This window comes from Rhineura floridana, chromosome 3, assembly GCF_030035675.1.
Source record: "Rhineura floridana isolate rRhiFlo1 chromosome 3, rRhiFlo1.hap2, whole genome shotgun sequence".
Lineage (NCBI taxonomy): Eukaryota > Metazoa > Chordata > Lepidosauria > Squamata > Rhineuridae > Rhineura > Rhineura floridana.
The window spans coordinates 145,063,391-145,088,334 of NC_084482.1; the positions used below are offsets into that span (position 1 = coordinate 145,063,391).

Below are 24,944 nucleotides of genomic sequence, written 5' to 3' on the forward strand. Positions count from 1 at the left end.
GTTAAGCTTTTCAGTCTGGTATTCCTGGGGATCTGTCAAACAGGGTGACATAATTCAACAGATCAAACGTAATTCATGTAAGTGAATACACTCTCTGGATGGAGGAGGAATGAGGGGGAGGGTCACTGCCTTGGTCCTTACATCCTTTCCACCAGTGGGGGGGGTGTTGGCTGGCACTGTGTGCCCTCGCCCCCCATGCCCAATCTAGAAATGTGGCTCACCCCCCCAACAAAGAAGGCTGTCTACAGGGCTGGACTTCACCTCTTTTTCACCTTGGCCTACTTCAAGTTCACTGCAGTCAGGTTTGATGAGGGCTGATACATATTCAGTAAGCTTTCTGTGAATCTTATACCTTCTCTGCAGAGCCTTAAAATGCTACCTCCAAACTTGGAACAATTTGACAACCCTTCTTTGACATTTTGTGGAAAGCTGCTGTTAAGGAAAATTAATGAATAACCTTGATACCCACACACGAGGTATAGGATGATACGAAGCGACCTTAAGCCAAGATCAAACTATTAGTTCATCCATTCCAGTATTGTCTACCCAGACTGGCAGTGTCTCCAGGTTTTCAGGCAGACGTATGTATGATTATTTGCTCAGTGATCATTGCAATCAGAGTGACCAGAGATTAAATCTGGGACTTTTATCATGCAAAGGAGATGGTCTCCCACCGTTAGTTTTCTATGACTGCTTGTGTAGTGGGGCAAGTGTCTTGGAGTAAGGAAGGCAGTTTCTTTTTAGCCTTGCCCTGGATCCTATATAGGACAAGGAATAGAACGGAATAGAACTAGGAATACCTGTTGTGAATGGAGTTTTCCCTCACATTTCTTTCCTGCCATGGACTCGGCCAAAAGGGTCTAACGTCTTTGGGACTAATCGAAGAACTTTGATTCAGTGATCAGACAGTATGGATCAGTCCAAAGACAACGGGGGGGGGGACGACACACATGAGAAATAGATGTTTTGACTGCAGCCCTTGAGCTGTCTCTAGAAAGGCTCATTTATCTGCTTTTTTGACAAAACAATTTAGAGATTTAGGAGTGGAGTAATTAATGTGATGGTTTTATTCATTAGTTAGTTAATTAGTTACATTTGTAGCCCTTTTATCCATCATGGAACACAAGGCAGTTTTTACTTATATGTTTGACTGGTTTCCCGACTATGCTGGCTGGTTTATTATTGCTTAAATTATTTTATTACACTTGTTTTAATGCATGTTGTGAGCTGCTTTGAGGATCATTCAACAAAAAGGTGGGATATTCATGTTTTAATAAATAAAACTTGAATCTGTGTGAAAATGATTCATTGCCCGGTTTTATATGCTGCTGGAGTTGTGAAACAATTCAAGGCGCTACTCAGTGGCTACCTTGCAGTACAGATCTTTATTTCTGTCGTACTTAGTTGGCTTACAGAATTTATATCCCACCTTTCACCACAAATAGCTTCAATGTAGCTAACAAAATAATAAGCACAATAAAATGCAATCATAACCTACAGCAAATAGCAATATTCTCGATCTTGGGTTAAGAACGTTTTGCAGCCCAAGGGGCCCATTCCCTTCTGGACAACTTTCTTGGGAATACATGCCAGTGGTGGGTAGTTCCAGAGGCAAAAGTATAAGTGGTCAGAATGTCTATATTATTTTTATACAGTAGGCTAGTTTCTGCATACACTCACAGATCCTTCTCAGTCCTTCATACTGGCAAGCAAGAAGTACCATCATTTATTTTATTTATTTATTTATTAGATTTATTAGTCGCCCATCTGGCTGGTTGTCCAGCCACCATCAGAGTTCAAGGACACATTCCAAGCAGGTAAAAACCTTAAACAATGGTGCAAAGGAGGCCTAGGGGTAGGGGGGTGTAGCTGGAGAGAGTCCAAAGGGCCAGGGAGAGACCCAGACTACATTTTGTCCCTGGGCCTGAGGTTCCTCATCCATATTCTATATCTCGATGGTAAGGGGCCTTTCAGGAATGGCTTGGGACAAAGGCCACAGCATTTGAGCATCAATTACTGACTTAATTTTCACAGCGATTATCTAGCTCTCAGCTACATCAGCTTTGACAGAATTGGCTGCCTCTCAACTGAAGGTTGAATTGAGAAAAAAACATAGTGAAGCTGGGATATGGGTCCAGAGATCAAATTGTGGCTCACAAGTGTGCCTCCTACTGGAACGGGTCTGTAGGCCAATCCTTGAAGTGGTATTTGTATAAATAAATGTGTATAAGAGAAGCACAAATCCAAAGTTCAGCCATTCTCTGAAAGCTTAAAACCACCTAATAAGCCTGGAGAAACAGGACAGTTTGGGCAAGTGACCATAGATGCTCTCCAGTCTTTTAAAAAAGGGAAACAACAACATTCTTCCTGAGCCTATTTGTCACTATTTCACATAAAACTTATGTCCTTGGATAAGCTCCATGCATACATTCAGTGAAGCTGTGGTGGGGGAACAGGCTTGTGTTTGCTGGCTTTGGCCCCTAATCTTCAGTGAGAACTGGCTGTACATTCATACAGATATAAATGCATAGGGCATGTTCTTACAGCCTAACCCCTTCAAGCCTTCATTCTGTGCTTGGATGTTACATAAGATATTACAGCTTTTGAGAGACATCGATTTTGGATCCTGGGTGTTGGATACAGTTTCCCACATTTGCTCTCTGATGCAAGACAAGTTTGTTGCATCGCTGTTATCAAAAAGCCACTGGAAACATAAATATCTTACTACAAACCAACATCTGCTGAACGTAAGGCCTGAAAGTACTTCAGGTTTTATACACCTAAGAAAAATAGGGATCTGCGGACCAGATAAATGGCTCATTCAAACAATATGCTTTCAATGAGTTATTGAAGATGTGCTTTTGTATTCTGATTTGGCCCAGTTGTTGGAAGTATTTCAGATTTGCCTACAATCATTGGCACTTTTAGTGTATGAAGACCCTGTCATTTATCCTGATGCCAGTGGTCCAAGGGTTCATGAAAATAATTTGTTTCCTTATTAGTACCTCTGCACAGAGGATATTAGTCTACCTATATCTCAGCAACCCCCTAACCAAATTTCCCTCCTTGAAGAAAAGTGAGCAGGATGGCCAGGTCATTCACATCTGTTTCATGCAACATACCATAGATCCCTGGTGCTGGCACAGTGAATTAAACATCTGGGAGCAGCATAGGGCATAATAGAGGACAGGTTAGTCCTCTCCACGGAAAGAAAACAAATCCAAAGATAGGCAAATGAGACACAAAGGTCAGTTTAGGAAGATCTTGTGGTCTGGGCTAAATTGCTGAAAATGATAGTGTCATGCCAGGACATGGCAATGTGCTCATGGTTCCATACTGTACAATAATGAGGTTTAGTTAAGGCATGCACTCATATTTAAAACTGGTGAACCTTTCAAACCTTGAGTTTAATTTTTAGAGATGTGGATTCCTACATGTTTATATTCTTGTGCAAAAATGCCCTCAGTTAGTATCTTCAGTCACTCTGGCCTTCTTGCCTCTTATTTTGCAGTTTAGTTTTATCAATGATTAGGAATAGATTGACCCATTGCAGTGGGTCCATCCCAGTTCTCAGATGAGAAAGAACTAAATCTGTCCCATGCAGCTTTCAGGCAGATTTTAAAGGGGAAATCCTTCAAACTTGCCAGGAAACCACCACCACTCTTAAAAAACAACTTACGAGGTAAGTTGAAAATTGAATATGCAACTGAGAAATATGCAATTGAGAAAATGGAAAACAACAAAGTATTCCTACCCCAATCTTGTTATTAAATAAGTGGCAGAAGGGGGGCTTCCAACAGTTCCTTTAGGGATGCAAACCTGCAGAAGATTTTGTGGACCATAGTCCAATCACTCACATAAATTGTAGGATGAAGCCCTAGGTGCTTGCTTGTCAGTACTATGAAGGGAGGACAAATAATTATGTCTGAACTATGTCCCATAAGGACAAATGCAAATAAATATATCTGACACAGATGTTGTATCTATGTCTGATATTTGAATAGGCATAGGAACATCTATCTGTGAGTAGGATTAAAAGTTAATGATTTTGCGTGAGAAGTAGGGATGGGATCTGTTGGCCAGTGTGGTTCAAAGGCATTTTGTCAACTTAACAGGCCAGTATCGATTTCAGTTCATTCTTGGTCTACAGTAGGGCCCCACTCATACGGCAGGTTAGGTTCCAGACCCCCGCCAAAACCCCAAACCGCCAAAAAGCAGATTAGATGTAGCGTGGGGATCTGTAACCTAACCCGCTGATCACACCAGAGGAGGAGAAGATCAGCTGTAGTGCGCTACAGCTGATCTTCCCCTCCTCCGGCGCGATCAGCTGGAGTGCAGAAGTCTGATCGCCCTGAGGAGGAGAAGATCCAGCGCGGAAGTCTGATAGCGCCAGAAGAGGGGGAGATCAGCTGTAGCGCTCTACAGCTGATCTTCCCCTCCTCCGGCGAGACTAGCTGGAGAGCGGGGAGCTCCAGCTGCCCCTCCTGATCGCCTCACTAGCGCCGTATTGGCAGAACACTGCAATGGGTCAATCTATTCCTAGTCATTGATAAAACTAAACTGCAAAATAAGAGGCAAGAAGGCCAGAGTGACTGAAGATAACTGAGGGCGTTTTCGCACAAGAATATAAACATGTAGGAATCCACATCTCATGTTGGAAAGAACACATGCACGTATTGAATGGTGGCTTGGGTGCTGTTTTTTCAGTCTACGCTGCATGCGTAGGGAAGGTGATACATCATCTGGCAGCTAGCTTCATAACGTGAGAATGAAAAACATTTGGATCGCCATTCACTTGTTTACTTTTCTCACAATTGAGACCTCTTCATATATTACTTTTTCATACACAGAAATTTAATCTTTGTATAGGAAAAAGTATTTTGTAAAATGTGAAGGGCAATGGCTGCCCAGTCAGTATAACCACTGTACAAGATCTACTCAGCCACTGTAATTACCTTTTTGTTTTGAGTGCCCTGTTTTCTGGTTCTTGGTTCAGGTATGTATCCAACTTTGATGTGCTTATGGAAGGGGTGTGCAAGTAGTGCCCCCCCCCCAAGTGTGCAGGCTTGGACAAACATTGTGTTACGGAAAACCAAAGTCTGTGTGAAAGTACATATTTGGGAATGCCATCAGTGTAATCCTAAACACACTTAATAAATAATATCGAACTTGCACGTCACAAAATATTTTACAGTCACGTCTATAAGCACCAGGAGGGTAGTCGCCCAGGGGGTCTTGGTCCCTCTGCTTTTTTGGGAGCAGGGTCCCTATGTCTCCAAGCATCCTACAGTCAGCATGAAAAGGGAGTGTGTTAGTCACTGAGAAGAGTCTTCTAATATGCTTCCTTGCCTTTCCTGCTGATTGGAGCCAATCAGAGTGAAAGGAGGTGAGTCAGCCACTGAGAAGACTGTTCTCAGTTGCTTACGCTCTCCACTTACATGGTGATTGGCTCCTGGAGATGTTTGTTGTTGTGAGGGAATGCATTAGCAAAGATCTCATTCTTAATCCAGGAGCAAAAAAGGGTATATGTGGCTGCAACTATCATGAAGGGACTCTGCACTTCTGAATTTTCTGCTAAACAAGTGATAAATAGCTATGTAACTTTGTGTCTGGAGACTTATTATTAAGAATCACCTTTCATAATTGTAAGGAGGTATGTCCACACGCATGCATCCCAGGCACCTAAATGAGGGGTGAGAGCAGCATAGGGACATAAGCAGATGTCTTATACCAGGGGTTCCCAAACTTTTCTTCTACACAGACCACTTGAAAATTGCTGAGAGTCTTGAAAGTATCTGAAAATTTACTATGGGCATATGCAAGATAATTAACTCCCATTAGTGATAAGAGCAAGAATTTATAATTATTATTTTAATTGAAACAAGAGGCTTATCAGTACTTTGAAGAGGTTGTTGTTATGTGCCTCCAAGTCGACTATGACTTATGGTGACTCTATGAATCAGCGACCTCCAAGAGCATCTGTTATAAACCACCCTGTCCAGATCTTGTAAGTTCAGGTCTGTGCCTTCCTTTATGGAATCGATCCATCTCTTGTTTGGCCTTCCTCTTTTTCTACTCCCTTGTTTTTCTGTATTGTCTTTTCTAATGAATCATGTCTTCTCATTATGTGCCCAAAGTATGATAACCTCAGTTTCATCATTTTAGCTTCTAGTGACAGTTCTGGTTTAATTTGTTCTAACACCCAATTATTTGTCTTTTTCGCAGTCCATGGTATGCACAAAGCACTCCTCGAACACCACATTTCAAAGGAGTTGATTTTTCTCTTATCCGCTTTTTTCACTGTCCAACTTTCATATCCACACATAGAGATTGGGAATACCATGGTCTGAATGATCCTGACTTTAGCGTTCAGTGATACATCTTTGCATTTGAGGACCTTTTCTAGTTCTCTCATAACTGCCCTCCCCAGTCCTAGCCTTCTTCTGATTTCTTGACTATTGTCTCCATTTTGGTTAATGACTGTGCCAAGGTATTGATAATCCTTGACAAGTTCAATGTCCTCATTATCAACTTTGAAGTTACATAAATCTTCTGTTCTCATTACTTTAGTCTTCTTGACGTTCAGCTGTAGTCCTGCTTTTGTGCTTTTCTCTTTAACTTTCAGCAGCATTCGTTTCAGATCATTACTGGTTTCTGCTAGAAGTATGGTATCGTCTGCATGTCTTAAACTACTGATATTTCTCCCTCAATTTTCACACCTCCTCATCTTGGGCCAATCCCGCTTTCCATATGATGTGTTCTGCATATAGATTAAACAAATAGGATGATAAAATACACCCTTGCCTCACACCCTTTCTGATGGGGAACCAATTGGTTTCGCCATATTCTGTCCTTACACTAGCCTCTTGTCCAGAGTATAGGTTGTGCATCAGAACAGTCAGATACTGTGGTACCCCCATTTCTTTTAAAACCGTTCCATAGTTTTTTGTTATCTACACAATCAAAGACTTTGCTGTAATCTGTAAAGCACAGGGTGATTTTCTTCTGAAATACCTTGGTCCATTCCATTATCCAGAGTATGCTTGCAATATGATCTCTGGTGCCTTTTCCCTTTCTAAATCCAGCTTGGATTTTTTTTGTCCCGGAGAGCTGGTTGTTAAATATTTATCAGCACACCACTGGCTATTTCTCAACTAATAATTAGTTGATCTTAAGTCTGAAGCACATACAAACTCAAAATCAGCCTGATTCTGGTCTGTGATACCAGAGATACTTTTTTTCTGATGGTATGCTCCAGTACTTTGTACCAGGACCTTTTTTTAGAGCAACATTGTGTGTCTTCAAGAAAAAAGACCTCCAGTCCGCTTACAACTATTCCTGGAACTCTCATCTGGGGTGGGGAAGGAAGAGCAGGTCAGTCTATTGCTGTCTACCAAGCAAGGTGGGCCTGGCTGTGGGTGGGGCCTGGTTGCTGTTGTTAAAGTTGATGCAGGGAGGCAAAGCAGCTCATTCGTTGCTGCATGCCAGCCAGGTGGAGCTGGCTGCAGAGCTTCCTTCACCCCTTGTAGGGGCTTGTTTAAAAAGGGGCAGAAGGAAAGCAACAGAGAGATGTGTTGCTGCCCTGCAACCAGGTGGAGCTGGCTGCAGTCATTTCCTTCACACTGTGTAGGGGCTGGTTTTTTAAAAAAAAAATGGGGGGAGATGAAGCAGCAGCAGAGACCATCCCATTTGCTTGACTGTTAGTTGCTCAAGTACTATGTACAGCTCACAGTGGGCGCCTGACTGCACATGGAAGAGAGAGAAAGAAATGAAGGAATGTATGTGTTGTCTGTGTGCATGGGTGTGAGAGAAAGGGGGGGTATGTATGTATGTGTGGTCTGTGCAAGAGAGATTGAAATGGGATATGTAGGTGGGTATGTATGTGTGTGTGTCCGGTGTGTGTTTGGTGTGTGTGTGTGTGTGTGAAAGGGGAAATATATGTGATCTGTGTGTGAAAGTAGATCGATCTGTGTGAGAGGGGCTAAGTATGTATGTCTGTGTGTGTGACAGAAAGACATGTTTGTGTGTGTATTTGTGGTCTGTGAGAGATGCACTTGGGCAGAGAGAGAGAAATGTTTGTGTGGTTGTGTATATGTGGTGTGTGAGAAAGGTGCATATGTTCTGTGAGCTGTATGTGTATAGGTGAGTGCTTGTTAGTGCGGAATATGTATGTACAAGAGAGAATGTGGAACAGCCCCCTTGTTTAGTTTTCCTAGAACGGGAATGTTCCTTGTTAAGACAGCAACAGCATTATGGGGGGGATGGGATCAGTAGTGTGATCTCCACAGTCAAAGCGCAGGAAGAGGGGAGAAGTGGGAGAGTCATTGTACAATTTATCAATAATATCAGGACCAGCACCTCATTTTTTATAAAAAAGGCACTGTGTAGGTTAATAATAATAATAATAATAATAAAATAACTTTACTAGTATTGTGGCACAGCCTTTGTGGTTGCTCTCACACTAGTCTATATGGTCAAGAGTTTTGCATGTATAGGAGGGTTTCCTGGTATGTTTACAAACCATGCAAACAATGTTTGATCTCTAAGAAGGGTCATCACACTGTGTATATCTATACCAAGAAGCAGTAAGGTGGATGTATTTACATATACGTTGACTGGCCTGGGAGTAACAGTAGAGGCAGCAGCAACCACAACAGTAAAGATACATGTTAGATAGAAACAAATATTCTGAAATCAACAAAAGCAAGCATGGTACTTAATCTGAGAGTATAACAAAAATTCTACTACAGGAATGCAGTCTTCACTTAAGTTCCTTAACTGTGATGAATTTGAAAGGAATAAAGCTAGTTGTTTTTAATGCAGTATGATTATGTTTTACCCATTTAGGCTGGATTAAGGACACTTCATGACATTGGACCTGAAATTCGGCGAGCAATATCCTGTGATTTGCAAGAAGATGAGCCTGAGCAAAATCACCATGAGGAAGAGGAAGTATATAAAGTAAATGGCCATATGACAAATTGGTTGGCTCAACCTTGTGAAACTTACAAAATCTATTTATGCTGCAATCCTATGTATACTTGCTCGGGAGTAAATCCTGTTGAATTCAATGGGTCTTACTTCTCAGTAAATATGCATAGACTTGCACTGATAGTAAACATTTTTGTTCAACATGCAATTTTTTTTCAGGGGGTTCAGTGCATTTCATTTATGCTTACTGTAGAATGTGTCTAATGCGAACCAGAAAATGAAACAATTTACAGTTCTGATACCCTTACATTATGTGAAAGTAAGGCCTACTGCTATCAAGATTTCCATTCACATAATGTCTTTGGGCAAAAAGTGCTTATTACGCTACTTAAGACAACAGTTCATCCAATGATGTATGGAAAGAGTACATCATAATACAAAATGTGTCAGGGGACAATAACACTTTAATAATCATGACAGAATTAAATTTTATGATATTTCTTGCAGCCATGTCACCTGATATAATATTCAAATGAAGTTAGAATTAAACTACATTGGATTGAAGTCCAGAAACAAAGGTTCTCCAAAACATGTAAAAAGATTCCCAAGTCAATAAAGAGATTGGAAGTAAAAGCTACTCAGCTGACCTCTCATGTTTCAATACAGAATGGAAAAAAGAAGGAACTTAGGATACAACTAACTAACTTTGTTAATTTTGGAAATTGGATGTGCTCATACAACATATATAATACCTACAGTTCACATGTGCAAGGGGTTTGGGCCTGAATTGCTCCTTCACATGTCTGGCCAGCAAATGGGGACCATTGCAATACGAACACAGCCTTTGAAATGCCAACCCCCCAAAATCTCCTATAATCACATGTACAATGGAGATTTCAAATATACAAAGGCATGTTGGGGACAAACAACAGGACATTACCATCACTTTTGTGCTTAGTCTGTGGGTTTTGACAGACATCTGGGTGGCTGGGGAACAAAAAGGTGGACTGATCCAGCAGTGCAGTTCTTACAACTGAACAAAGCTTACTTGAGACTGACAGTAAAAATGGGAAGTGTAAAACTGGCAGATTCCTCACCAGATGTTTTCTTCTGCAAATTGTCATTGCTTCTGTCTTCTCTAGAGTGAACTTCAAGAGATCTCCTATCTCCTTCTTAGTTCTGGCTAGACTGCACCATCTGGATTAGGTGTAAAAGAATTATAAAGTTGCATGTCATTCATTCTTTTCATAAGAAACAGAGCCTTCACTGTATGATCCACCATCCAAGCATATAGGCTGAGCTGCATGGATGGTCAATTTGAGCCAGAGTTGACAGATGTCATGGAGCACAACTTGCTCTTCCGCCTGTATGAGAACAGAAACACAGAACTCTGATATTATCTGCAACACCATGATAGTTGTGGCATGGCTTTAAGTCATAGCTGTAATAAGCAGATATGACAGGTTTTATGCTGGCTATAGTATAGCTTGTAAACTCTATAGTTACATTCTTTGGTGGATTTATTTTGCTTGGCTATCAACTGCAGACACTGTAGTGTGGGTATCTATGGCATAATGCTTCTTCATAAGTTAATATAACAATCACTTCTTGGCATTGCTTGCAGATATTAAATCTGGCATTATGATATAGCTGCCATGATCATGGGCACCCCCGTATCACTACAGAAGACCCCCATATAAAATAAGGCATTGCAACTGTGTAATGACCAGCCCTCAGAACGTTGGATGTACCACATAGAGTATACACGTATAATGATGCAAGTTTTGTTTCAGCAATGTGTTATATTAATTAATTGATTATTAATTTCTGTGTTACAGAGAAATGGTGCCCTGTTTGGAAACCATATAAACCACGTTAGCAATGATGCAAGAGATTCATTTCAGCAGATCAATACCACGCACCGTCCCCTGCATGTCCAAAGGCCTTCAATTCCATCTGCGGGTGAGATTACGGAGAAAAATGTGCCTCCTTCAGCAGGAAACTCTTTATTCCACAACCATCATAGTCACCATAACCATCAGAACCACAACTCAATAGGGAAGCAAATTCCAAACTCTACAAATGCTAACCTCAATAATGCCAATATGTCTAAAGTGGCTAATGGAAGACACACAAGCACTGGAAGTCATGAGCATATATCTGAAACTGGGCACCATTCACACTCTAGAAGTGATCATCATGAGAAACACGGAAGATCTGCCAACAGGAGGTAAATCTGAAATATGTGTTTGGGTCCAGTGCATTCTGTATCCATTTTTTTGTACATAATGCTAATATCTATGCTTAAGAACTATAATTAAATACTTTTTTATTATGCATACCATTTCCAATCCTTTGATTAACTTTTGGATAAAAAATTGTCTCCTTTTTGATCGCTTATCCTTAAATATCTCACTTGCCTGGATTCATTTTCTAGGTTAATGGGAACTTTTATTTCAGTTCATAGTTTGCATTTAGCTTTTCATCCAGCTGCTTATTCTGATTGACTTGGCTATCTGATCCAGTAAATGCCCATCAGAACTTCAAAGACTGTGAAATCAAAGCAAGCTTTATGACCTGACCATTGTCAGTAGAACCAGATCAATTTAACAGATATAAGCATGAATAGCATGTTCTCTTCTACAGTACATAAGTCAAGAAGTAAAAGCAAATTGGTGTTTCTGCTTTGTTGAACTAACACAGTTTAGAATATATTTGGGGTTTTCTGTAGATAATTCATTAACTTATTTATCAATCCTAATTGTACTTTTCCCCCTCTCCTCATTATTTCCTATCTTGGATAGATCTCGCTATTATGAAACTTATATTAGGTAAGTACATACAGTGCGAAGCTCTTGGAGTGACAAAGAATATGAACATGCCTAGATAAAACTGAGCATACTTTTAAAATAAATTGGGTCCTATGCGTACTATGAGTACTGTGTGATAATCACATTGGGGTAATTATAAACTGTGAAGCCCACAGTAATTTCTCAGAACGTTGTGGCCATTCTGTAATGAGATTAAAACCAATAATTATTATAGCTTCCTCTGTTCAGGAGTTCAGTATCTGTGGGTACCAAACATGTAAAGGGAGTTACAAGAATGCGCCTGCCAATGATCCTTCTTTGACACTGGCTTATGCACTAGCCACATACCCTGACTCCTGCTTGTTCAGCATTGGGCCGAAGGAGGCCTATGCAAGTATTCTGTGTGCATTTCTTGTACCTAGAGCAGGAATGAGAAACCAGCAGCAAGAGTGTCGCATGCAGCCCACAGCCAAATTTCATTCAGGTGGGGAGAGAAAAATTGGGAGGGAAAGAGAGAGGAAGGGGTTGTCCCACCCACTTTTGGCTCTGGCCCCATCCCTAACTGCCTTCTGATCTACTTATTGCCATCATGCAGCTCTTGGCAGATTTCCCCCAAGTGAATTGTGGCCCTGAACAGAAAAAAACAGTTGTCTAGCCTTGAGCTAAAGAAACATACCAGGGGCTTATGATTTATTCTGGAACCAAATGAAAATAAAGTGGTTGCAGTTATAACCTTAACTGCTTTTTATTACAGAAGTAGGATCATTGACACCCAGTATTTGTACAGCCTGTGTCACAGTCATATTTGCTTCATCCTAAGAATAGCTTTCTTGTAATGAATACTATGTTATGTTTGTCTGATGGAAATAGTCATTTTAAGTGAACTTAGCCCAGGTAGCAAAGAAGCAAAGAGAACCTATTGTTTTTTGACTTTGCTAAATCCTACACTTTGAGAAGTAATAAAGCCATTGGTGTTTTTTTTAATGACAGTGGAAAGGCATATCGGAAGAGAAAGTCCATGGTGATATTATACCACATTGTTGCTGCCATAATATATGCATAGGTGTAAAGACAAGATAGCAGTGCTTCCACAGTAGAGAAATTTCTGAAAAGCAAGCTACAAATATTTGTCAGTGTTGTTTTTTTCAAGAAATGAAGTTACATTACTGAATACAATGGCATCCCCAAATATCTATGTCCTACCTGTAGGTCAGAATCAGGGGACAGGCATCTACCCACAATTTGCAGAGAAGATCATGAAATTCGAGATTATTATAATGAGGATTGCTACTTGGATGATCAGGAATATTTTAGTGGTGAAGAATATGAAGAAGACAGTATGCTGTCAGGAAGCAGGTAAGATTACTAGTCTTTACTGAGAAAACAGTTTTGTATGTACCTAAATGGGTTATGAAGGGAATTTTATATTCTACAAAGAAAAGAAAAACTCTCTTCATTGGCTGCTTGTGTAAATGCCTGGAAATTCAGGGTTCTGAATTGTTCAGGAAGCCTACACAGATGGAAAAGACTCCCTTAGCCCTGGAGGAGCCAGATGATCACACAGCCTCTTTGTTTCTATGTTGTTCTTTCATGCAAGTAATGCATGAAGAGCGCTACAGAAGGGCAGACATCCAGGTCCAGGAAATTTGGTTTAACAGAGAATACTAGACAGAAAATTTGTGACAAAACACGAGAATTAATTTAGCATGTGACCCTAAGCAAGTTATCACAGGCCTGAATGTATAACACAAATACTTGATTGTTTGTATTTTTGCTAATTGCTCTTCCATTTCTTGCATACATTTCCATATCTATAATACTCCCGTTCCATGAATTCAATTGCAGTACAGTGAAGAGAGAGAAGCAGAGACAGACTTTGCTGGAAACTGGTCCCTTGCATAACTGCTACTAGAAATGTGCTAACATTGTAGCCCAGTTCAGATATTTTAGCCCTCACATGTTTAGAATTGTGTAAGAGAAGATCAGGGGCATACTTGCTACCTCCGCCTCCTCCATCATAGACCAGTCCTGCTGCCCTCCACACACTGGCAGGCAAAAGACTGCAGCAGGTAGCTCGCTCTATGTGTTTAGACTCCCCAACTTAATTTTGAAAATCCTGTGTGATGTGGGTACTAAATTATACAGGGATTCTATATGGATGGAGTAGGCTCCTTGCTGCAGATCTTCACCCTTTAATGCATGGAGGGTGGCATGGCCAAGAGAGAGGGATATGACAAAGTGGGGCGGGGACAATGAGGACATCCCTGCTTACTCCTCATCATACGCTGGCTAGAACCTGCAAGATTCAGACTCAGCCCAATAGGGCTTCTCCTTCAAAGAGAGCATTTGGGATAGAATAAAACAGAAACCTCAAATGATGAAAAACACCAGAGATAACAGGCCATGGAATGGTGTATTTAAGTAAGGTATATATTCGATCAATCCTAATGCTCAGGATAGTTAAGAATTGATTCATATGTTTTCTTGGGGTACGGTTGACCCATGTTCTTCATTAGGTCATTTCATTAGGCTATTGAGATTTTCTCTCTTCCCATTATTTTTGCCTCTGCAACGTTCTCTGCTTCCTTAGTGGCGAATGACTTTCCATTCTGATTAATGATATTGTGCATACAAAGGCAATGTTAAAAACAGTCATCATATATGACAGACCAAGTGGCCACAGTACACACACACACAGATATATACGTGATTGTACTTAGGAAATAGGGTGGTTGGGAATAAAGAATCTTGTAGTGACCAGAAGAAGTGGATGCTTGGGACAAGAGGATTGCAGGTCAGAAGGTAGAATAGGTACACTGAAAAGGTAATTGAGTAACTTTGGAGTAGAGAACTGCTGTGAGAACGAATGTGTTGTTTTATTTTTTTAAACACCTGTGAGATCCTTTCATCTGTGTTTATGAGAAGAACAATAACCCAAAGCAAAAGAGGAGAACCTATGATTCTCTAGATGCTGATGAACTACAATTCTCATCATCCTAGATCTTTAGCCATGCTGGCTTGGACTGATGACAGTTAGTGTCTAATAACATCTGGGGATTTCCCATCTCTAAATTGGATTCAGGTTTAAAACTAGGAATTAACCAAACATAATTAAATGTAGGGTAAGGAGTAAACAAATCAGCATTATCTATTTCGGCATCAGCAGACATTGAAAACCGCATATGATATAGCGAGCCCCATGTTATCTCAGTATTGGATAAGCCTGTATATGGCACAATAAATCTGGACTTAAATCAGTGGGATCTAGGTTCGTATTCATACTCTTGTTTCTTCAGGACGTATTGTAGGTTTAGTCACCAATTCTGTCTAACCAAATACATAGGGTCATTGTGAGGAAAGATAAAGGGGAAATATTTGTATTTCATCTTGAGCTCCTTGGAGGAACGATGGGACAAAAATGAAATGGGTGTAGGTCCCAAAACCTTTAAAGAGCTAGAAATACTTTGTTTGGGCAGCTTGTTTGGGGTCTCATGAAAAATCAGCAAATTGTTGTTATTTGATTTATTATTGTTGTATTTTTACTGCCAGGGGGTGGGGAGGCAGTTGTGGGATAATCTGCTTTAAGTGCCATAATAACGTGACTGTCCTTAAATACTCTGCACTTTGATTTGGGGGGTGGGCACTATTTGATGTTCTGCCCCTGGCAGCAAAATGTCTTGGGCTGACCCTGTTTCTCTGCTGCAGGTATACACATGACTATCACAACAGATATCACTGCAATGATTTAGATTTTGAACGGCCAAAGGGTTACCATCACCCACATGGCTTTTTTGAGGAAGATGAGTCACAGATGTGTTATGATTCAAAAAGATCTCCTAGGAGACGGTTGCTACCTCCAACACCTACATGTGAGTACACTAGGAAAGTTGGCTTCATTATATGGACATATGTTTGGTTTGCTGCAGGACATGGATGTCTCTTGCCCCCATGGTACCAACATTATTCTACTTACCATAAACAACTAGAGTACCAGAGGCACCTCATTCACAGAATGCCACTGGAGCATGATAGTTAACAGAAACAATAGCGAGCTAACTAGCTTTGCACTGGAATTTCTTAGGGGAGCTGCTGCCACCATCCAGTCCCTTAATTGAAAATCAATTGGAAATAGGTTGCTGAAGTTCTACAATAGTCAGAACTAGAATTGATCAAGTTCTATGTATATCATCCTTACTTAGTTTACAAAGTTTTCCAAATTAGCATATACTGAACATTCCTCTCTTTGTTACCAAAATAACATTAATTTATTGATTTCTGGTATTCTTACCTATCCCTTCAACCTAAGGTCCCAGGACAGGTTACATAAATGAAAATACAATCACAAAATAATACAGTCAACAAACCATAAAACAATGACAATAAAAGCATAAAACAGATACATCTAATAACATCACTCAAAGGGAGGACAACTAAAAACTTGTATTTGACTTCCAAAGACCAGAGTAAACAGGCATGTCTTAAGTATCTGACAAAAGAAAAGGGAGTACCACAGTCTGGGGGCCATTACAGAGAAGGCCCTGTCAAAAGCCACTGCCTTAAAGGGCTACCTCTGCTGATCACAGTATGTGAACTGGCACATACGGGAGGAGGCACTCCTTCAGATATTTAGGGCTTAAGTCAGTGCTTCAGGACAGGTGTAATGTGAATCCTCAAAGTCCTATCAGACTGGCTTCCACATTGTACACCAAACATCTTCAAGGGCAGTCTCACATAGAGTGCATTGCAATAATCCAGTCAGGAGCTTACCAAAGTAGTAGTAGTAGTAACAGCAGCAGCAGCAACAACAACAATAATAATATGCATTGGTCTCTTAATACCCGAAGGTCTCCAAGTGAATTACAACAATGTTAAAACAAAAACAAATATACTATAAAAACACAACACCCCATGCAGCCAAAGGAAGCTTTGGCAGCATATAAGTAATAGATAACTTCATCTCAGTCTATCAAATGCCTGGGAGAAAATGTATGTCTTTACTTGGCACAGAAAAGATGTCAATGAAGGCGCCAGGCAGACCTCACTGAAAAGGCCCTTACCCAATCACTATCCTTTGAGCCTCTCTCGGAAGGGGAACATGGAGAAGGGCCTCAGAAGAAGATCTAAAGTCTGGGTAGGTTCATTAGCATGGAGCACAGTGGCCAAGTTATCTCTTCAGGAGGGGCGGTAGTTGGCAAACCAGTCATAGCTGGAAATAAGCACTGCTAGCCATCAAGGCCACATAGGCCTCTAGTGACAGCACTGCATCAACAGAACCTCCAACTTCACACTTGGCTATTCCAGAGGAGTGCAACTTCATTCAGGAAACGTTGTTTCATCACCTCCCAGACTTCGGAACCTGGAGCACACAACTCCTCTGTCTTCTCTGGATTCAGTTTCAAATTTTTGGCTTACATTGAGCCCATTACTGCATCCAGGCACTGTTCTAGCTCTTGAACTGCATCTCCTAATTCAGATGTTACAAAGAGAGAGCGAGAAGTTGATGACATCTCACTCCAAAACCCCTGATTAGTTTTCCAAGCAGCTTCACACAGATATTAAAAAAGCATGGGGCACAGAATAGAAAGGGCCAGCGTTTGCAAACGCGGGGCCTGATTGAGAACCTGCAGAGCCCCTGCACTCCCCTTCCGCAATCCGCGGCAGCATTCCTGCCGCGGATAGCAGGGCAGGAGCTTCAGAGCCGCCTGCCATTCCCCCACTTCACCTACCTTTCTCTGTGCTGTTTTTTGCGGCTGTGCGCACAGGTTTGCCATCAATCAAGATGGTGGCTGAGGTTTCCCTAAGGGGCTGAAGCCTCTGCTGCCATCTTGGTTGATGGCATGCATGCGATTGCTGCCATCAACCAAGATGGCGGCAGAGGCTTCAGCCCCTTAGGGAAACCTCAGCCACCATCTTGATTGATGGCAAACCTGTGTGTGCAGCCAAAAAAAGAGCACAGAGAAAGGTAAGTAGAGCGGGGGAGTGGCAGGCAGCTTGGGATCTCCCACCCTGTGATCTGCGGTACCAATCCTGCCGCAAATTGCAGAAGGAGAGTGCTGGGGCCCGGGGCAGGCTGGTGTCCAAGGGCCCCGGCATGCCTGGAGCCGGCCCTGGCCCCCACTAAGCCTTTAAGGCACAATTCCCCCACAAGCACAGGCCACCCGCTAAGCACGGGGCTCAATTGGGCCCAATCGGTATTTTGCCGGCCCCGAGAATAGACCCCTGTTGAATGCTATGGGTCAATTCCCATGGCACCTCCACATTGCTACTCTATAGAAATAAACCCAAAGATAGGAATGGAACGACTGTAAAATGGTGTGTCCCCACCTCACGGGGCTAGTGCAGGAGTATACCACAGTCAACAGTATCAAAAGCCCCAGAATAAGGAGAATGAGTAGGTTTGCACTCTCTCCCAACAACTGTCATCAGCCAGGGCAACCAAGGCACTTTTGGTACCATGACCAGGCCTGACTTAATACACTACCCAAACATAGATACGAAAGTTTGGAAATAAGAGCCTAAAGCTTAAAGCTTTCTATAGAAAATTGATACACCTTATTTAGAAAATTGATACACCTTCCCTTTTCAAGGGATAAAATTAAGCGATTCTTTGTCACTCTTAAAGTGTCATGGATATATGCATTTGGATCATTTGCTTTAGTTTGTACTTTAGCCACGATGTCATTTAGCTTCCCTTGGTTAGTTGTGAAATAAACTTGCCAGGCAAGTTACTGTATATGTAATTCTGTTCCAAGGCTTAGTGCTACAAGAATGAGCCACAACCAAACCTTAGGCTCGCTCACTTGCACCTCCCCTGTCTGACTTAACACAAGGGGGAAAGATGGAAAGCTTTGAATAAACAGCAGTTTCTCATTACATTTGAACTCGGGGAACCTGCTGTTTATTCAAACTTTGGTTAGTTAGAAAACCAGGCTCTGAAACCACCATTTGATCTTACTGCCCATAATATGAAGTCTACAGACATGGGTCAGACACAAGACAGTCTGAGATAATACTGATTCCAACCTTAAATTTGAAAAGATGCAATATACACACCTCCAATATCTATGGCTACTCATAAACAGATAGATCTACCAGCATCAGAAAAGAGGCTCTGTCTTTTCCCCCACACAGAATGCAAAAGATTAAGACATATTTGCATATTCATCTGATCCAAGATAGAAAACCTCTGACTAATATACTTTTGCATGCACATAGGCTATATTTGCATGTAACACCAAATGATGGTTTAGCATTATGCAAACAAACTTTAATAAGCTGGAGCCAAGGCATCAAGCTTGCACGCTCCCCCCTTCCCTATTCTCCTCCTGCACAGCTGGGAAGAGGAGTTCAGCTGAGCTTAGTTTCCCTTTTAAAGACTCTTGGTTAGTGTTATGTTTGAATAAAGGATCCTGGCTTAAAACAAACTCTGGTCAGTTTAATAATAAACCAACTTGAAATATCGGGTTGTGGAGCAAACTTATTAAACTAGCCAGAATTTATGTAAAAGCAGGAACCTTGGTTCCAATGTAACACTAAGCTTTATGCTTCAGTTGTTGAGACTCATCCACGTATGGTGGTTTCAGACTGTTTCTGGGTGGGATTCAAATAATATACTGGCAGATTCGGGTTACATAATTAAAGTTGTTTTGGAGCTCTTTTGCTTCCCCCCCCCCAAACAAAAGCATAGTTTTGCATTAAGGAAATAGATGGGAAAATACATTGGAAAGTGTGAGATAACAATCACTTGACACAACAAACTGGGATGAAATGCTGATTAAACTCATCATCTGAAAGCAGCCACAGTGTTAAACCTTGGTTTAGTTACATGCAAACTAGATAATAGATAAGCCCTCCATCTTTGTTTCTAACCTGTCTCCCTCATCCTTGCGCTAACATAATCATCTTAGGTTCTCTGTGGAAAGAATTACGGTTGCTATGTACTGCAAGTAAACATTGTCAGAAGCATCTGTGCATGTGGCAGGGAAGAACTCAATTTTGGATCACAATAAAGTGGATTAGTGTTGCTTGTTCCTGCAGAAGCAAAGTTTTCCTCACGTACACAGGCTTATAATATTGATATAAATTAAATAAATAGCACTGTTACCATTTCAGTGACTCACTCACTGGCACATTTCCTGTCCCTTTCATCATAGATACTCCAATTGCAGCTTTTATGCAGTGGTTATTTGTTGACAGAAAGCAACTTAAAACCTCCCCAATACTAGGAATTTCTTTTACTGGTATTTCATGAAATATTTTTGCTAATTAAAACCTAGACTCTTTTTATAAACATGAGAGTGAATAGTTAGTGTGATGGGCTTCTTGAAGGGAAAAGATGAAACCAAGGGTAGAAACACTCACTCTTCTGCCGGTTCCAGTGCATCTCCACCTCTCTCTCCTGAAAATGGGGGCACATCACACCCCCTTTTACTGTAAAACCTGGTGGGAGCAGCTTTAGTGCATTTTTTAAAATTCAGCTTCAAAGGGATTTCGCAACTGATTGGCAGATCAGCCCATTCCCCCTCCAGGTGTGGTTAATGGAAGTGCTTTACTCTGGCGACTACTGTGTTCCCTGAGCCTAACTCAGGGAAAAATCAGTTGTAAAGAATTATAAGAGGTTTCCTAAAGATTTCTTATTCCACACCCAACACAACATAGTAACTGATTCACTAATAGGCAAAAAAACCCTTGCAATTTAATAACGTAACTATAGTCAACAAATATTTCTATCACACTTTAACAAGCTGGGAAATTGTAGAGCTATAGTGAATGTACCAGGGGGAAGGAGACTTAATCTCCTCTTGGAGCTTTTGTACTGCCCTACAAATTTATAAAAATGCAAACATAGTTTGGGTTTGTGTTTCATAGTCCAATCCACTTCCTGTGTAGCTTGGAAGAATTTGGTAACATGTGCTTCTGAGCGTCTTGTGGTTGTATAATTTTATATTGGTTATTTTATATTTGCACGTCAGGAGAGGGACTTGGGGTTTTGCCTGCACTTTTGAGGTATAATTGGGCTTTCAATATATTTTCTTCAAAGTGACTAGAAAAAAAGTTGTTTTTATTGATTTTAATGTAATTTTGTATCATCACACCTTGGCAGTTATAAGAGCTGTGATTTTTATGCATTATTGCTTTTGCACTATGATGCTTTGTGGATCAGTCTGTATGCCCTAACTGTAATACCACAAAATGCTCTTAATTGTAGCTAGGGCATTGCCGTACAGAAAAAGTGACATGATGCAATGCTCTTGATGAGCATTCAGCACCCATTCTCCTGCATGTAATTCTTCCAGCTGCACCCTGCAACTGCAACACAATGACTACTGGTAAAGATGGCCCACCCCCAGTGCCCTCCATCCTGCTTCATGATAACTTTTATTGGTTTACCAAGTTGTTTAAAAGTTCTGTAAGCATCACAAAATTCAGTAAAATATCCCTTCAAAATTCCTGGAAAATAAATACCATATACAAGCCATTAAAGTATTTACTCCTGAAACAGGGAAATGTTTAACTCATATCTGAGAACCTAAGTGTATCCATAAAGATATGGGTTAAACACTTTCCTGTTCAGGAGAGAATAAAATACCTACCTCTTTAAACAAGATGGTTGGGAGCCAAATAGTGCTGCAAAGTTGCAAAAAGTTTACATCTATCTATCTATCTATCTATCTATCTATCTATCTATCTATCTATCTATCTATCTATCTATCTATCTATCTATCTATCTATCTATCTATCTATCTATCTATCTATCTATCTATCTATCTATCTATCTATCTATCTATCTATCTATCTAATCTATCTATCTATCTATCTATCTATCTATCATCGGTCTTTTAGGTGAGGACCATCCTTTTCACAAGCTGAGATTAAAAGATAAAATAGCCCATATCCTGAGAGCAGAGATGTCCAGGGCAAATAAGAAGTGCAGCAGGAAAAAAAAATGCCTCTTGTATTTGCCTACAGTTCTTTCTTACAGTAAATGCTGCAATTAATTGCTCTTTACGGTAACACAAAACTATTTGCCATCTTTCTTGCAACTTAGTAGTTACTTCTTTTGAAACCGTCTTCAAAGAATAGTAATCACCAATTCAATTTTTTCATGTTTCAGCAAATCGCCGCTCTTCCTTTAATTTTGAATGTCTCCGCAGACAGAGCAGTCAAGATGAAATCCCATTCTCTCCTACTTTTCACCACCGCACTGCTTTACCCCTGCATTTAATGCAGCAGCAGGTAAATTAAAACAAAATGTACATCTAGCTTTAAATGCAAAATTATATGTGGGCTATGTAATTTTATACCAGTGCTTTAGAACATGCCTGTACTGGCTAAGATGAGTGAAAGATAATAAGCCCTATCCAGGTGCTCTGAATAGGACTTAATATGTTAAGAGGGAAGAATGTGCACAAGCATGCTAACTCCACATCCCATCCCTGTTGCCCTCTGTGTGTTCCAGGGCAACTATTTACAGGTGGGAAGCTTTCTTTACTCATGGAGGCTCCTGCATTTTTTGAAACTGGAAAATCAGAATTCCAAAGTGCATGAAAGCCTCCACAAGTAGAGGCTTCTTTATTGCAGGCATTTTCCCTGGAACACATGGAGAGTGATTGTGATGAGGAGTGGGGCTGGGAGGAACAAGCATGCTCATGCAGTCTCCCATCCATGTGTGTTTATTTAAGCCCTATTCAAAATGCCCTGGTGAGAGCCAGTGTGGTGTAGTGGTTAAGGTGTTGGACTATGACCTGGGAGACCAGGGTTCAAATCCCCACACAGCCATGAAGCTCACTGGGTGACCTTGGGCCAGTCACTGCCTCTCAGCCTCAGAGGAAGGCAATGGTAAACCCCCTCTGAATACCGCTTACCATGAAAACCCTATTCATACGGTCGCCATAAGTCAGAATCGACTTAAAGACAGTCCATTTCCATTTCCAAAATGCCCCAGTAGGACTAATGCGAGGCTATCAATTCATGTTAGGCTACTGAGAACTCAGCTTTCTGGCTCTTATCCTCAATTTTGGAGAGAAAAACATGATTGCAGTTGAAAGTTTTAAGTTTTCAAAATGTTACCATGCCACCATTACTGCCAATAATCACCCCTGGGGTGGGGGTGCTCCTGTATTTCTAGACTATTTGTGAACAAGTTTTTTTTCACCAAGTCCAATAATCTTGAGGAATAATGGTCTCAATGGGCAAGACATGGATATGCCTTGCCAACTACCAGTGGAAAGAGGCAGCCTGGAATGCTGAAGCAGAATCGGCAAGGCAGGGTCCCATACATCAGAAAGATCTAAGAAAGTAGGATGTGTGAAAAGTAGACTACATTGAGTTATCTGGGAGTTCATTTCATTAGGAGACATTCCAAGTACTGTTCAATTTGTAACTCATTTTAAAGCAGCCAGGCAGCCCAACCTTTCAGTCATTCCCTCCAATAGCAAATTCACTGAGGACTTCTAGAAATGGACCCAAAATGCAAGGTCACAGAGAAACGACAGGGGGGTATCAGCATGCCTAATGGGGACTGAACATGCTCAATAGCCACATAATGTTGAATGTCTGTTGAATGTCAGTTGGAAAAGAAAAATGGAAAACTAGAATGGAGTGGGGCAGGGAGGATGAAATGTCCTGCTGCAGCTCCTAGTAGCATATAATATCTTGGAAGAGGGCTTTTCTGCCTGATACCATGATGAGGAATACTCCTATTGGGGATAAGGATATACTGCAATATTTTTTTTGCTGGTCCCACTTATCCAACAGGAGGGCAGGTCACATGTAATTTAAAATGCATATTTGGATACATCTAAACATTTAGACTGTATTCAGACATAACATCCAATCATCGTTTTATATTGTGTGAATGAGCAGTGATGAACCTTGGGCTGAAGTGCTCCCTCCTTACTCATGTGCAGTGTGATTTCTTAAAAAGGATTTCTAGTTCCTCAGCAAAGAATGGTTTACTCTTGTGTCTGTACATGGTAAACTATGGTGTGCTTAAACCAGGGGTGGGGAACCTGCGGCCCTGCAGATCTGAATTTGTGGTCAAATGATGGTTTACTCAAACCATAGCTTGCCAAGGTCACATGTAATGGCAAACCATAGTTCACTGAGAAACTAGAAGTCCTTTAGAAAACTGCAGAGTGTGAGGAGAAAATGGAGAAAGGAATGCGTGAGCCTTTGCGTGAGATTTGACATTCACATAATGTCAAATCATGGTTTCACATTTCATCTAAATGCAACCTTTGTTCAGAGAAGGAAGTAATTCCTTCCTTGGCTTGAGATGACAACTAAGTTTGGTTACTGGCTGCAATTCTCAAATGATCTGCTACTGCCTCCATAAATCTGTGAATGCATTTTTAATCTCTTCTTCAGGTCATGGCTGTTGCAGGTCTGGATGCCACTAAAGCTCACAGACATTCTCCCAGTCGTTCAACACGCTCCTGGGCCACACCACCAGCTACCCCACCAAACCGGGACCATACTCCTTATTATACACCTCTTATCCAAGTTGACCGAGCAGAATCGACAGAGCATATGAATGGTAGCCTACCATCTTTGCATAGGAGCTCCTGGTACACAGATGATCCTGATATTGCCTATCGGACATTTACACCAACTAATTTGACTGTACCAAGCGACTTTAGGTATAAGCATAGTGACAAACAGAGAAGTGCAGACAGTTTGGTAGAAGCGGTAAGTGCTTTGAGCTCTTGTTTTGAGCTATGTGATGTTACTGAAGTCATTTTAGAAAATGAAGGATGACCAGCCATTACACATATTTCATTTTACTTAAATTGCTAGAGATGCTACATTGTACAAAGTTGTTTTCAGTTCTTAAGTTATTAATCTCCATTATCTGAGGCAAGTTGTTACTATTTTCCTTGTTAGAGATGGAAACAGTGAGGCTAAAATACCAGTTTGCCAAGTCAGCTAGGATTTGAGTCCAAGCATATTTGTTGCATGAACACAAGAACAATCCTTCAGAACATCCCTGTGCAATAGATACTTAAAGGACAGTGTATCCTGTAAACAGCATTAAATGTTTTTCAGAGTTTATCCCTCAGAAGAGTTAGAAAGACTTCTGGGAGCATGCACAACTTGTAGTGCCTATTTAAAAGGCTGGGTGGTGGGGCTGATGAGAAATTTTTTTCACTGGCTCTGCCTTTGGCAGTGGCGGAGTTCGGAAAAGAGGAGCATGAAAGTACT

General features: G+C 41.0%; 2 protein-coding genes across 4 annotated transcripts in view; one reads left to right on the forward strand and one right to left on the reverse strand.

The window, feature by feature from the left end:
• Positions 1 to 24,944, forward strand: part of CACNA1D (calcium voltage-gated channel subunit alpha1 D) — a 316,751-nt gene that overhangs the window by 289,766 nt on the left and 2,041 nt on the right. The window contains exons 41-47 of the mRNA XM_061618220.1: positions 8,848 to 8,961; positions 10,770 to 11,161; positions 11,736 to 11,762; positions 12,951 to 13,097; positions 15,447 to 15,610; positions 21,856 to 21,977; positions 24,111 to 24,431. Of these exons, the coding sequence (XP_061474204.1) occupies positions 8,848 to 8,961; positions 10,770 to 11,161; positions 11,736 to 11,762; positions 12,951 to 13,097; positions 15,447 to 15,610; positions 21,856 to 21,977; positions 24,111 to 24,431 (1,287 nt within the window). The remainder of the gene's footprint in view (positions 1 to 8,847; positions 8,962 to 10,769; positions 11,162 to 11,735; positions 11,763 to 12,950; positions 13,098 to 15,446; positions 15,611 to 21,855; positions 21,978 to 24,110; positions 24,432 to 24,944) is intronic.
• The window catches only part of CHDH (choline dehydrogenase), an 84,229-nt gene continuing 68,713 nt past the window's right edge, over positions 9,429 to 24,944 (reverse strand). For all 3 annotated transcript variants that reach the window (XR_009761483.1, XR_009761482.1, XR_009761480.1), the window contains one exon: positions 9,429 to 10,295. The gene's annotated coding sequence lies outside the window, so the exon portion shown is untranslated. The remainder of the gene's footprint in view (positions 10,296 to 24,944) is intronic.